Here is a 14,561-nt window from a genome sequence, read left to right on the forward strand (position 1 = left end):
TGACAAATTAGTAGATCAATTCATATTTGAAAAAAATGTGTCTAGATCAAAATATTTACATGACTTTACATGAGTGTTTTTTTTTTTTTTTCTTCACATTATTCACCAACAACTATAAGTCACTATTAAATGAAGGACGGCCACAGAAGGGAATCAGTGGCCATGGGTCCATCAATGCAGAGAACCATCAGGATAAGGGCAGCTGCAGTTTCCCGGCAATGGCAGTGTTCCAGATGCAAGGTCCTCCGCGTTGAACTGCAGCAACACCACCGCGTAGGTCGAGACAGTTAAGACAATCTGCCGCGTGAAGAATGATCATGAGCACGTGACGTCAAGCATTAGCCAAGACAAGGCCTGTCACCAGACGACCACTTTATACTCGACCAGGAAGAACAGATATCCTGGTAATGGAGTTTTGAAGGAAGTGTTCACATAAAAAGATGATAAGGAACATCAAGGAAATGTTTGTCTCACTGAGGCCCTCAGAGGCACTGCATCAACTGGCAATAACCTTAGAGAAAACTTCATAATTTCTATGAGTCATTGGATCCAGTGTACCTTAATGTGGAGAAATTTCTTTTTTTTTTATGTAGGAGGGATAATGGCCAAGGCCAACAAAAATCCAATAAAAAAAAACTAAAAAAAAGCCCATTGAGATGCCAGTCCCAGAAAAGGTTCCAAAGCGGTAGTCAAAAATTGAAGGATAAGTGTCTTGAAACCTCCCTCTTGAAGGAATTCAAGTCATAGGAAAGTGGAAATACAGAAGCAGGCAGGGGGTCCCAGAGTTTATCAGAGAAAGGGATGAATGATTGAGAATACTGGTTAACTCTTGCATCAGAGAGGTGGACAGAATAGGGATGAGAGAAAGAAGAAAATCTTGTGCAGCGAGGCCGCGGGAGGAGGGGAGGCGTGCAGTTAGTAAGATCAGAAGACCAGTTAGCATGAAAATAGCGGTAGAAGACAGTTAGAGATGCAACATTGCAGCGATGAGAGAGAGAGGCTGAAGACAGTCAGTTAGAGGAGAAGAGATGATGAGACGAAAAGCTTTTGATTCCACCTTGTCTAGAAGAGCGGTATGAGTGAAACCCCCTCAGATATGTGAAGCATACTCCATACATGGACGGGGCCCTTATACTGAGTTAGCAGCTAGGGGGGATGTGAGAAAAACTGGCGGAGACGTCTCAGAACACTTAACTTCAGAGAAGCTGTTTTAGCTAGAGATGAGATGTGAAGTTCCCAGTTCAGATTATAAGTAAAGGACAGACCGAGGATGTTCAGTGTAGAAGAGGGTGAGAGTTGAGTGTCATTCAAGAAGGTTGTGTCGAGTTGATAGATGGAGGAACTGAGTTTTTGAGGCATTGAACAATACCAAGTTTGCTGTGCCCCAATCAGAAATTTTAGGAAGATCAGAAGTCAGGCGTTCTGTGGCTTCCCTGAGTGAAAAGTTTACTTCCTGAAAGGTTGGACGTCTATGAAAAGACGTAGAAAAGTGCAGGGTGGTATCATCAGAGTAGGAGTAGATAGGACAAGAAGTTTGGATTAGAAGGTCTTTGATGAATAATAACAAGAAAGTGGGTGACAGGACAGAACCACGAGGAACATCACTGTTCATAGATTTAGGAGAAGAACAGTGACCGTCTATCACAGCAGCAATAAAACGGTCAGAAAGAAAACTTGAGATGAAGTTACAGAGAGAAGGATAGAAGCTGTAGGAGGGTAGTTTGGAAATCAAAGCTTTGTGCCAGACTCTATCAAAAACTTTTTATATGTCCAAGGGAACAGCAAAAGTTTCACCAAAATCTCTAAAAGAGGATGACCAAGACTCATTAAGGAAAGCCAGAAGCTCACTAGTAGAGCGGCCTTGACGGAACCCATCTGGCGATCAGATACAAGGTTGTGAAGTGATAGATGTTTAAGAATCTTCCTGTTGAGGATAGATTCAAAAACTTTAAATAGGCAATAAATTAAAGCAATAGGACGGTAGTTTGAGGGATTAGAACAATCACCTTTTTTAGGAACAGGCTGAATGTAGGGAAACTTCCAGCAAGAAGGAAAGGTAGATGTTGACAGACAGAGCTGAAAGAGTTTGACTAGGCACGGAGGCACAATTTCGGAGAACAATAGGAGGGACCCCATCAGGTCCATAAGTCTTCCGAGGTTTAGGCCAGCGAGGGCATGGAGAACATCATTGCGAAGAATTTTAATACGTAGCATGAAGTAGTCAGAGGATGGAGGAGAGGGAGGAACAAGCCCTGAATCGTCCAAGGTAGAATTTTTAGCAAAGGTTTTAGCGAAGAGTTCAGCTTTAGAGATAGATGTGATAGCAGTGGTGCCATCTGGTTGAAATAAAGGAGGGAAAGAAGAAGCAAAGTTATTGGAAATATTTTTGACTAAATGCTAGAAGTTACGAGGGGAGTTAGATCTTGAAAGATTTTGACACTTTCTGTTAATGAAGGAATTTTGGCTAGTTGGAGAACAGACTTGGTATGGTTCCGGGCAGAAATATAAAGTGCATGACATTCTGGTGATGGAAGGCTTAAGTACCTTTTATGGGCCACCTCTCTATCATGTATACCATGAGACTCTATCATGTATACCATGTATACCTGTGTTAAACTAAGGTTTGGAAGGTTTAGGTCGAGAAAAAGTGAGGAATGTACGCCTCCATGCCAGACACTATCACCTCTGTTATGCGCTCGGCACACAAAGACGGGTCTCTGACACGGAAGCAGTAGTCATTCCAAGGAAAATCAGCAAAATACTTTCTTAAATCCCCCCAACTAGCAGAAGCAAAACGCCAGAGGCACCTTCGCTTAAGGGGATCCTGAGGAAGGATTGGGGCAATAGGACAAGATACAGATATGAGACTGTGATCGGAGGAGCCCAACGGAGAAGAGAGGGTGACAGCATAAGCAGAAGGATTAGAGGTCAGGAAAAGTTCAAGAATGTTGGGCGTATCTCCAAGACGGTCAGGAATACGAGTAGGGTGTTGCACCAATTGCACTAGGTCGTGGAGGATAGCAAAGTTGAAGGCTAGTTCACCAGGATGGTCAGTGAAGGGAGAGGAAAGCCAAAGCTGGTGGTGAACATTGAAGTCTCCAAGAATAGATATTTCTGCAAAAGGGAAGAGAGTCAGAATGTGCTTCACTTAGGAAGTTAAATAGTCAAAGAATTTCTTATAGTCAGGGAGTTAGGTGAGAGGTATACAGCACAGATAAATTTAGTTTGAGAGTGACTCTGTAGTTGTAGCCAGATGGTGGAAAACTCGGAAGATTCAAGAGCGTGGGCACAAGAGCAGGTTATGTCGTTGTGCACATAAACGCAACATCCAGCTTTGGATCGAAAATGAGGATAGAGAAAGTAGGAGGGAACAGAAAAGGGGTTAATGTCAGTTGCCTCAGACACCTGAGTTTCAGTGAGGAAAAGAAGATGAGGTTTAGAGGAGGAGAGGGGGTGCTCCACAGATTGAAAATTATATCTCAGACCACGAATGTTGCAGAAGTTAATAAAGAAAAAGTTGAGGGGGGTGTCAAGACACTTAGAGTCGTTGTCAGAAGGGCAGTCCAACCTGGGGATATTTGTGGTTCCCTCCCCAGATGGGGACTTCGAGGCTGGTGTTGGAGTTGCCATGATAATTTTGAAATTTTAAGTGAAGGGTGTGTGTGTGTGTGTGTGTGTTATTAGGTGCTTGTAGTTTTGTGTGGAGGAAGAGAGTTGTTTTTAAAGGGCAGGCTGTGACTGCCCCCTTGTGTTGTGACACACAAAGGGAAACGTTCAATGAGGTCACAGCTGGGTTTAATAAGTTCACAGCACCTCCTGATCCAGTGTTTTAGACCTCATTGTGAGGAATAATCGTTTCGGCCTCCTCCAGAAAAAGACTATTCATCAGAAAAAGATTATTCATACAGTCAGTGTTTGGCAGATTTTGAACATGGAACATAAATGATGAAGTTATTCCTAAATTGTTTGGTATCGGATTCAAGGACTTATACGCATAAAAAAGAAAACATCACTGAGAGGGAAAGACAAAGAAGAAAGTATCACCTAATGAAGTCTTCCACGCCGAGCTGCACTAATCAAGTTCATTAGTTGAGTAGTCATTAGTTGAGGATCTGCAGTCACTACAGTGTTAAGCCGAGAAGTGCGGTGATGCCTCATAAAGTAATGACAAATTAACTGTGTGGTTGACTGGCAACATGTTAAGTAGTGCTTGGATAAGTGAAGGATGACAATGGAGGGCGTAACGCGAGGGATGGCCAGCGCTGTGAAGGAGACAGGCAGCGTTGCCGCCACGCCCGGCACTCACCGCCAGTAGATTGGAGCGTGAGACAGTGTACAGGCCAAAGGGACGGATGACCAGCGGCCTCTCACAGACCTTCAGGAGCCTCGCCACCTGCGGACACAGCCACGGTCAGCCTCATAATGATCTTGGAACGCCTACAGGTATCTACGAGTACTCACGCTTCTACGTGTGATGACCGCAGCTATCTTCCTGCCGCGGAAAACATTTTCTCATAGGAACTACAAGTAATTCAATCGTTTTCAACACTGAATAAGAAATTACTTAATTTAATCATTCTTTCTACAAGTATGTAATTTAAATTTTCTATTTTTTTTTTTTTCTTAACCCTCCCCTGAGTTGTAAACTTAATATGAGAATATTTATAAAAATCATATTTATTTATAAAATTTATTTTTGTATCATCTTATTTTATTATATATATATATATATATATATATATATATATATATATATATATATATATATATATATATATATATATATATATATATATATATATATATATATATATATATATATATATATATATATATATATATATATATATATATATATATATATATATATATATATATATATATATTACGGTTTATTTCTTTTAATATTACTTATTAAATTGATTATCATTACTTATTAAACTAATTATTCTAATTATTACTTTTAACATTCATATTTTAAGGATAGAGAGATATATCAAAAGTCTAGCAGAGGTTATATAAGAGTTTTACGTTTTGTTAATTCTCTTAGTAGCTCCGTCACCATCCTGGCCATGAGGTATACTTAGGAATAATGTATTTGTTATTCAGCCCGTTGTCAAGTCTCCCAAACTGTAGAACAAAAGTGGTGTATACACAGTGCTATGTAGCAGCAGCAGCAGCAACAACATCACCAATATCATCACCACCACCACTAGCACCACCAGCAAGAGCGCTGAAAATGAAATCAGCGGCAGCAGAAGCAGTGGAAAGCGAATATCAAAATATGAATTCATATACAATAGCATTGCGCCTTGAGGAACAGCCATACCTGCGCCTCGACATCAGGATCAGTCTTCTCAGGCTCGGTGGCCACGTCTGCATCAAGCAGGATGCTTTGCGGCGCCGCGGCCTGCAGTACAACACAAGTGACGTGAAGCACAGGAGAGTACAGACATTCTGAATTGTATTTCATATATAAATGCACAGCACATACACACTAACTGTAAGACGCGGCATCCATTACCTGAAGTGTGATATGATCAGCAAAGGAGGTAAACACATACAAGGACACCATATATCCCAGAGTCAAGCTGATTATCGAAATGCTCATGTAAAGATCCGTTTTCTTATAGCTATCGATAACATAAAAAACATTGAACATTATAACAAGAAGTTTCTCAAGGGACCAGATCAGTATTGGAAAGCAAAGGAGGTCTGCCATCTGCTGGTGGAAGCGACGCAGGCAGACGTAGCGACCACGGAGTACTCGAAATGCCTGCTGCAGGGGAGCCACTGGAGGCTGGGACGTGAGTTGGTGCAGTTCGTCGTTGGTGCGTATAAGAGCGGCGCGGAGAACGTAGCCGCCGGTCAGCGCCAGCATCAAGGGAAAGGTGCAGATGAAAGACAGAGAGAGCACTGTGTACCAGACTGCCATCTTATAGGCAGCAGATATATATGACATACTTCCGAACCATAGATATCGATAAAAAGAGCATGTCAAATATTCAACAAAACCGTATAAAAATATCAAAATCGGATACAATGAGCACTTCCTCCTAGCGTCGGGCAGCATGTCGTCTCTGATAATAGCGAGGAGTCGTGTGATGCTGGAACACTTCGCCCACAGGAAGAGCAGCATGATGAGAGGCAACAGTAAGAGGAATGCGTACATGAGTACACACAAGATGTGCATCATTAGGTTGAAATAGTCGGCAGTCAACTGTGAATATAATCCTGAAAGGAAAGAGGAGACGATATCAATTTCCACTTTTCAATGTGCGCACACAGTATGTGAGTGTGTGGATGTTCTTATCTAGACACATAAACATTACTATGAAGATAAAAATAAAAAAAAACAAAGATAAACTTGCCCAAGTGAAGAAAGGCGAAGGTGGAATTGATGGCGAATGTACTGACCGAGGCGGTGAGGGCAACGATCTTCCTGGGCAGCGACCAGCGGGCCTCGCGCCACCCCAAAGGCAGCAACCCTAGAAGCACCGCCGCCCACTCCACTGCAAACACAACCCCTGCCTGCTGCCTGCCCTGGTGCCGCCCATGCTCCTCACCGTCCCAAGCCACCTCTTGAGCATGGCTAAGGAAGAGAGTTACCCACATTACTGGAGACAGGAATGAAACACACACACACGCAGTCTGTCCAGAATATCCACCAGGTACCGAGAGGCTCTGGAGAAGTTTGGGAGGGGACTACTGCATCATCCACGTCTCAGAAACATGCTGCCGCCTGACGCGCCTCGCCCGGTCCGTGCCACCAGACACCACAACAAAATAACGCCCCTGAAGGCGCCGCGCACGGACCGGTACAGACTCAGTGCGATTCCCACCATGGTGCGAGCCATCATTCAATAGTATTTTCCTCCTAGATTAGACTTACCTTTAGGATTAATGTTAAGTTTTTCCCCATCCCCTATGTACATTTTCAGTTTGTCAACTGCCTAAATAATAAACCGTTTATTATTATTATTATTATTACACACACACACATTCACACACAGACACAATAACAAACACACACACACACACACACACACACACACACACACACACACACACACAAACAATAACACACACACACACACACACACACAATAACGCACACACACACACACATCCCGGGTCAGGTCATAAGTTGTTGAGCGGACATCTTTACAGTGTAGCCCCTGTTCACCTAGCAGTGATTAGGTACCTGGTGTAAGTCGGAAGTTGTGACGCGCTACCAGGTTGGAGAAGCAAACTCTAAAAAGAAAAATACGACGGGGTGGCCTGACAATCACGGGTTTGGTTTACTAGGTTGGCCGGCGCCATCTGGCAGCTACAGTATCGAATTGTAAGATACTTCCTTAGGGTTAAATATATACTTAAGATGTAGTATGTATGTTAGTTAGTATATAAGTATGTAACATGTGGATTTTCAGCTGTGAGGCTGAAAGATTAATAAACCGAATATTATTATTGTTATTATTACACACACACACACACACACACACACACACACACACACACACACAATAGATTAGATTAGATTGTTTATTGATCACAATTTCATTATAAACGGAGTTCATACATGTAAAAAGAGCAAAATGCATAATATTGAGTACACAATCATAATGAAATGATCTATTGTAGTTCAAAAAACTAAAACCGCTAAAACTAAAACAAAGACAGCTATGCCTTAACATGTAAAAACAAATATTAAAAACGCAACTAATACAGGAACAGGAAGTATAAAAAGACGTGAAAAGTAAAAAATTGCCAATAAAAGCAATAACTTAAGTAAAAGTCTAACATATTAAATAAAACAGATACCCATTAACACCTTATCCAATAAAGCGTAGACCCTGGACATAAAATATGAAGTGCATGTAACATTTGCAACCCACAGAATAAACTCTAATAATGCAGAGGAAATGTAAGAGTTCGAGCAGTAAAACAGACACCATTGTACATACTATTGTGAACTGACACACAAATAAAATCTTTATTGTCGGTTACCAACATAATGTACAACTTTTCTTTTTTTTTCTGCTGTGATGAAGAGACATTTGTCTCTGACTCCCTGTTAGCGTGGACAGCGCTTCACCACATGCCACTCCGTCTGCACCTCGCCGCACGTGCATACACGCTCCTCAAGGGTGATGCGTCCGCGCCTGTGCCCATTCCACCTGCCTTTTCAATACTGAAGTTGTGGCCCAACACCCTACACTGTGTGAATGTACTCCGGTAATGTTCCTTTATTGTGTGTCGTTGTGTGTACAAGGCATGGACGCACATCAGTGGGATAATGTCTGTATGTTACATATCTTATGTATTAGTTGCAGCTATTCTGTGACGTAATCGTGTCATTAGTGTATGTCACTGTGGCAATGGCGTAGGCAGGTATTCATGTAACATTCTGCCGATGGGCGTGTTGCTCTTTATTACAGTAGTGATCGGAAAACATAAGGGATCGTCGTTCATACCTCTTCTCTCCTCCCAACTATTTAAAAAGTATGTGTACTTTATGAGATCTGGGAGTAACGGATAACCGGCCTCAGTAAAACACAGGTCATTAGAAGTGGTTTTGCGCACTTCCAACATTTCTTTGAGCGCCCAACTTAAGTGTTTCGAAACAGGCTTCAAGTCTCCAACCAGCCAGGGCTCACACCCGTATAGTAACGATGATGATAAGGCCGCGTCCAAAACTCGTCGCCTTATAATAAATGGTACGAATGATATAAACTTAAAAACTTGAATAATTTTGGCCTTCGCGTGTACCTTGACAGCCGTGGATACAGACCCATCACAGGAGAATACCGAACCCAGGTAGGTGTACTTATCACATTGGTTAACAGTTAGTGAGTTCGACCTCAGCGGCTGCCAATCGTCGTCGCTGCCATTGATTACAAAAAACTTCGTCTTCTCACTGTTAATCTTCATAGCATATTGTTGACAATATGTTTGCAGCAAGTTTACCTTCCTTACCATCATGTCTCGGGTGGTGACTAAAAGTATGGTATCGTCCATGACAACGAGGACGTGGAGCCATTTCAGGAAGCAATTATTTGGACAATTTTCTTTCACAATCCTGATCAAATCATTGATGTAAATAATGAATAACAGGCATGATGTTGAAAAGCCTTGCTTGAGGCCTAGCGTAGCTGTCACAGTAGATGTTCCTGTAATGCTCTGGGTTAAACAACACATTCTCACTAACGCTCCCAACATTGCACAAGCACGTCCTAACCTCTTCAACACTTGGAAAAACAATTTACGACATCATATTTACGAGATCATATTTACGAGATCATAAGCTTTAGAAAAGTCAATGAATGTTACAGCGTATATTTCATTCGTCGGGCTGCGTCGGTGACCAGGCGTAAGATTATAATCTGTTCCAAACAACCGCGTTTCTTCTAAGCCCCCGCCTGCTTTGTGAACGGCGAGAACCATTGAATCAGTCTTTCATTCAGGATCATGTTATATATCGTTTTGCTGTTAATGATACTGATACCTCTGTAATTATTAGCATCATTTGCATTACCCTTTTTTTAATCCTTCCATATTCTAGCATCATCGCGGTCACATAAGAGCCTTTCCCATCTCGTTAACCCGTTGGAACTGTACCCTTCACCGCACCGCCGTAATAACACTTTTCCATACACTCGTATATAGCGCTGGCAAAACTGTCTGCATAAACATTACAATCATCATTGACCTGTGGTATTTCAGCTCGAGACAGCAAGTCAGTAAGCTTCACTTTATCGACTCGATCCATTTTGATACGTTTCCTGTAGTTGGTCCCTCGAACTTGCTGACAATAAAATCGATCACTAACACCAAAAAATTTCGACCTTTCAAGGACACTACACGTATTCATGTCTCTCACAAAACAACAAGTCCAATACTACTAAGGCGTGATCACACACACACACACACACACACACACACACAAACACACACACGAAAAAAACTCACTTCTTGCCGGCAAAGGGAATTATCACCATCGTATGACGAAAACTTCGATGCTTTGAACAAACAGGCAGACACTCCCTCGCCCTCAGCAGCAGTATGGCGCGTCCCTGAGCCAGAGAGATGACAATCTGCAATACACTAATGCAATGTACTCCTATAACAAACCACGTGTATCAAAGGAGCGAAGATCTACTCATGGAATCTGCATAACATATGGAGAGAAATACTTATATGTATAAATCTCAAAACTGGTCAGGATGAGTATGTTGTGGCGATGAGATGTTATGACGCTCAGGTGTTCAAGTTTCAGAGGTATGAAGATGTATAACGATTACATCATTGTGAAAATCATTATTAAAGGAGGTTTGTGGCAAAAAAGGATGGTTGAAGAGTCTTTATCGATTGTTCCAGGTGGTGATGATCGTGGTGGTGGTACTAGTAGTAGTAGTAGTAGTAGTAGTACTAGTAGTAGTAATAGCAGTAACAGTAGTAGTAGAAATAGAAGTAGTAAAAGTAGTAATAGTAGAAGTAGTAATAAAAGTAATCATAAAAGTAATAGTAAAAGTAATAGTAATAGTAATAGTTGTTGTTGTTGTTTTTGCTATTTTTTTATTTATTTTGTTATTATTATTATCAATATCATCACAATTACTACTAGATATTAATGCTACTTCTACTTCTACTTCTACTACTACTACTCCTACTACTATTACATAATAATAATAATAATAATAACAATAATAATAACAACAACAACAATAATAATAATAATAATAATAATAATAATAACAATAATAATAATAATAAAAATAACAAAAATAATAATAACAATACTGCAACTATTACCATAACATATACCCATCAGCCATACTTTAAAAAAAATTCCCATTAATCTGAATGAAAACGATCACTAGACTTGTAATCACACTACACACAGAGAAGCCTTAGCTCTTCAGACAGCAGGGAAGAACTGCCTGCTCCCCAACCGTCGCTGCGTCACTGGCCGAGAACACCAAGCCTTCCTCTATCGGTCTGTCACCCTTCACTCCTGCTGCCTGACTCCTCTACCAGTTGACGGACGTAGAGGAATCAAAATTGCAACTGAACTCATCAATAAATAGTTAAGTTATTCGTTTGCACACGATAATTATTGATCTCGTCGACACACACACACACACACACACACACACACACACACACACACACACACACACACACACACACACACACACACACACACACACACAGACACAAACACACATTAAAGTATTACACTGTCAATTCTCGTGTCCTTCAGCCTGCAATAAATACATTGCTGATTTCATGATCACACTACACATAAGAGGAGCAGAAAATAAAGGTAGAAAACTGACTAAAAGGTGATGTGCTCATTAGGAATTTACAGAACCTGGATAATACTACGGACAATTAACATTCATTACTTAAATTCGGTGCGTCTCTCTCTCTCTCTCTCTCTCTCTCTCTCTCTCTCTCTCTCTCTCTCTCTCTCTCTTTGTCTGTCTGACATTCACTGGTCTGGCGGTACATAAGTGAGAGACTGTGTAATTAACGCTTCCGTCCTTTCCTCACCGGAAGATCAGTATAGTCTGATAATTTCTGTCTGTTCATCCTAATTTCACGAATACTAATGAATCTTAACTGACTAAGCTGACATACAATGACTACAAGCAAGAATCTTTGTTCTTTGATGTTTTTTTCTTTGCAGCGCAAAGCTTGTCATGGAAATTGGTATTGGATGAAAAGAAGCATAAATTTAAGTTTAAATATAAGTTTTTCTCCACTTTGTGTGTGATGATATATATTATATGTTACGACCCATGTGTGTGCGTGTAGATGTGTGTGTGTGTGTTTTTTAGTTTTCTTTTACTATCAGTTATTTTTATGGACTACAGTGGTTGTGAATTGTCTTAAAAATTAATATTTATTAATCAGATTTCTATTTGTACATTGTTGCTGTGGTCAATAAACATATAATAATAATAATAATAATGTGTGTGTGTGTGTGTGTGTGTGTGTGTGTGTGTGTGTGTGTGTGTGTGTTTACGAAGTACAAGAATGCTTTCCTCTTCATGCCTTTCTCCTCTGCTTCTAGGAGAGCTATTCTACTTAATTTTGAATATGCTGCTAGTAGACGTGGCCTCTTGCACATGCTTGGGCGAGTGCCGGAGTCTGTAATCTGGTGAGTGTGGCGTTCAGCGATCTGCTGTTCTGACCACGCTGACAGTAGCAACATGAAAGCAGCAATGCTGGGTGCGACTCGAGCGACATGGATTCCTTCCCTTGCTGAGAGTGTGGGGAGGGGATATCATCGGAGACAAACTGCAGGAACACCACCAAGTAAGTGGAAATGGCAAAGAGCATCCGGGGAAAAAGACGAAGGGAAGAAGTATCATAATAAGTCCACCTGAGACATTCAATAACCCTCCATCACTCCATTCTAGTCAACCTTTCACAATGCTGAGGAGACGTGGCAGGCCTCGCGGTGCTTTTCAAAGCACAGGAGGAGAGCGTCCCTCATTTCTTCCCGCTCCGCCAGCCGTGCCGCCGCTCTGATGTGACAATCAGAATGGTGACAGTGGTGCCCGCGCCTCCCACCACCAAAAACAATCCGTCCAGACGTATGTGCAGTGGTGGAATAGATTTCTGGCCTCGGACATGTGACCAGACGACCCTCGTGTTGCTGAGTGGAGTGTCAAGAAATTTAAGGTGCTGGTGCACAGGTGGCTCAGTGAAAGACGTGACAGTAACACGAGTTAATGAAGTGCAGTGCAGTGCAGTGCAGTGCAGTGACACTGACACTTGCCGATGCCTGTGTAGTGTGACAGTGACAGAAGCATTTCTATCGAGTACAATTCTTCACTATATTGCTATTATGACTCTTTATTAGTATAAGTATCACTTTTATTGTTGTGTTAGGTTATATTTTAAGACAGGGAGTGCTCATCATACTCCCTTTAACATGTAGAAGACTCCCTGTATTTGTAAAGACTTGTATCAATAAAGAGAGAGAGAGAGAGAGAGAGAGAGAGAGAGAGAGAGAGAGAGAGAGAGAGAGAGAGAGAGAGAGAGAGAGAGAGAGAGAGAGAGAGAGAGAGAGAGGAGGGGGTTAGACATTAATTGGGGATAGATATTAATCGTTACTCTTTAATGATGAAGTACACTGAAGACCTCAAATATCACGTCCATCTACATGACTGTAGTAGCTGTAGTAGTAGTATTAGAAGTAGCAATAGCAGTAGAAGTAGTAGTAGTAGTGGTAGTAGTAGTAGTAGTAGTAGTAGTAGTAGTAGTAGTAGTACTAGTAGTAGTAGTAGTAGTAGTAGTAGTAGTAGTAGGAAGATTCTTAAACATCTATCACTTCACAACCTTCTATCTGATCGCCAGTATGGGTTCCGTCAAGGCCTCTCTACTGGTGATCTTTTGGCTTTCCTTACTGAGTCTTCGTCATCCTCTTTTAGAGATTTTGGTGAAACTTTTGCTGTTGCCTTGGACATATCAAAAGCTTTTGATAGAGTCTGACACAAAGCTTTGATTTCCAAACTACCCTCCTGCGGCTTCTCTCCTTCTCTCTGTAACTTCATCTCAAGTTTCCTTTCTGACCGTTCTATTGCTGCTGTGGTAGACGGTCACTGTTCTTCTCCTAAATCTATTAACAGTGGTGTTCCTCAGGGTTCTGTCCTGTCACCCACTCTCTTCTTATTATTCATTAATGATCTTCTAAACCAAACTTCTTGTCCTATCCACTCCTACGCTGATGATACCACTGCATTTTTTCACGTCTTTTCATAGATGTCCAACCCTTCAGGGGGTAAACATTTCACGCAGGGAAGCCACAGAACGCTTGACTTCTGATCTTTCTAAAATTTCTGATTGGGGCAGAGCAAACTTGGTATTGTTCAATGCCTCAAAAACTCAATTCCTCCATCTATCAACTCGACACAACCTTCCAGACAACTATCCCCTCTTCTTCAATGACACTCAATTGTCTCCCTCTTCTACACTGAACATCCTCGGTCTGTCCTTTACTTATAATCTGAACTGGAAACTTCACATCTCATCTCTATTTGAAACAGCTTCTATGAAGTTAGGTGTTCTGAGACGTCTCCGCCAGTTTTTCTCACCCCCCCTAGCTGCTAACTCTGTACAAGGGCCTTATCCGTCCATGTATGGAGAATGCTTCACATGTCTGAGGGGGTTCCACTCATACTGCTCTTCTAGACAAGGTGGAATCAAAAGCTTTTCGTCTCATCAATCCTCTCCTCTAACTGACTATCTTCAGCCTCTCTCTCACCGCCGCACTGTTGCATCTCTAGCTGTCTTCTACCGCTATTTTCATGCTAACTGCTCTTCTGATCTTGCTAACTGCATGCCTCCCCTATACACTAATGTTGTAAACAAAGTTTGTTGAAGCCATTAAGTAGAAAAATGTTTAATAAAGGTAATAGTCACTTTAAAATTCAATGTATTCTTCTATTGAGACCAGTATCAATTTTTCCACTCTAGAAGAATTAAAGCTTCGGCTACATTGAAGACCTTATAATAAGTGCGAAATATATTGTAATTTAGTGACA

General features: G+C 41.3%; 1 protein-coding gene across 1 annotated transcript; it reads right to left on the bottom strand.

Annotated features, from left to right (window-relative positions):
* Positions 1-6,971, bottom strand: LOC135097286 (uncharacterized). Its single transcript, XM_063999094.1, has 4 exons — positions 5,525-6,971; positions 5,330-5,410; positions 4,307-4,393; positions 1-297 (listed from the first exon to the last, which is right to left on the bottom strand). The coding sequence occupies exons 1-4, from the start codon at positions 6,194-6,196 to the stop codon at positions 172-174; spliced, it is 966 nt and encodes a 321-aa protein (XP_063855164.1). The 5' UTR covers positions 6,197-6,971; the 3' UTR covers positions 1-171.
* Positions 6,972-14,561: the final 7,590 nt, after the last annotated feature.

The sequence above is a fragment of the Scylla paramamosain genome, chromosome 4 (genome assembly GCF_035594125.1).
Source record: "Scylla paramamosain isolate STU-SP2022 chromosome 4, ASM3559412v1, whole genome shotgun sequence".
Classification (NCBI taxonomy): Eukaryota; Metazoa; Arthropoda; class Malacostraca; order Decapoda; family Portunidae; genus Scylla; species Scylla paramamosain.

Excerpts from the sequence above, each read along its gene's own strand:
- LOC135097286 (XM_063999094.1), bottom strand. The coding sequence starts at position 6,196 with ATGATGCACATCTTGTGTGTACTCATGTACGCATTCCTCTTACTGTTG. Across the intron at positions 4,394-5,329 it reads ATCCTGATGTCGAGGCGCAG|GTGGCGAGGCTCCTGAAGGT; the intron begins GTATGGCTGTTC and ends CTGTGTCCGCAG. Across the intron at positions 298-4,306 it reads CACGCTCCAATCTACTGGCG|ATTGTCTTAACTGTCTCGAC; the intron begins GTGAGTGCCGGG and ends TTCACGCGGCAG.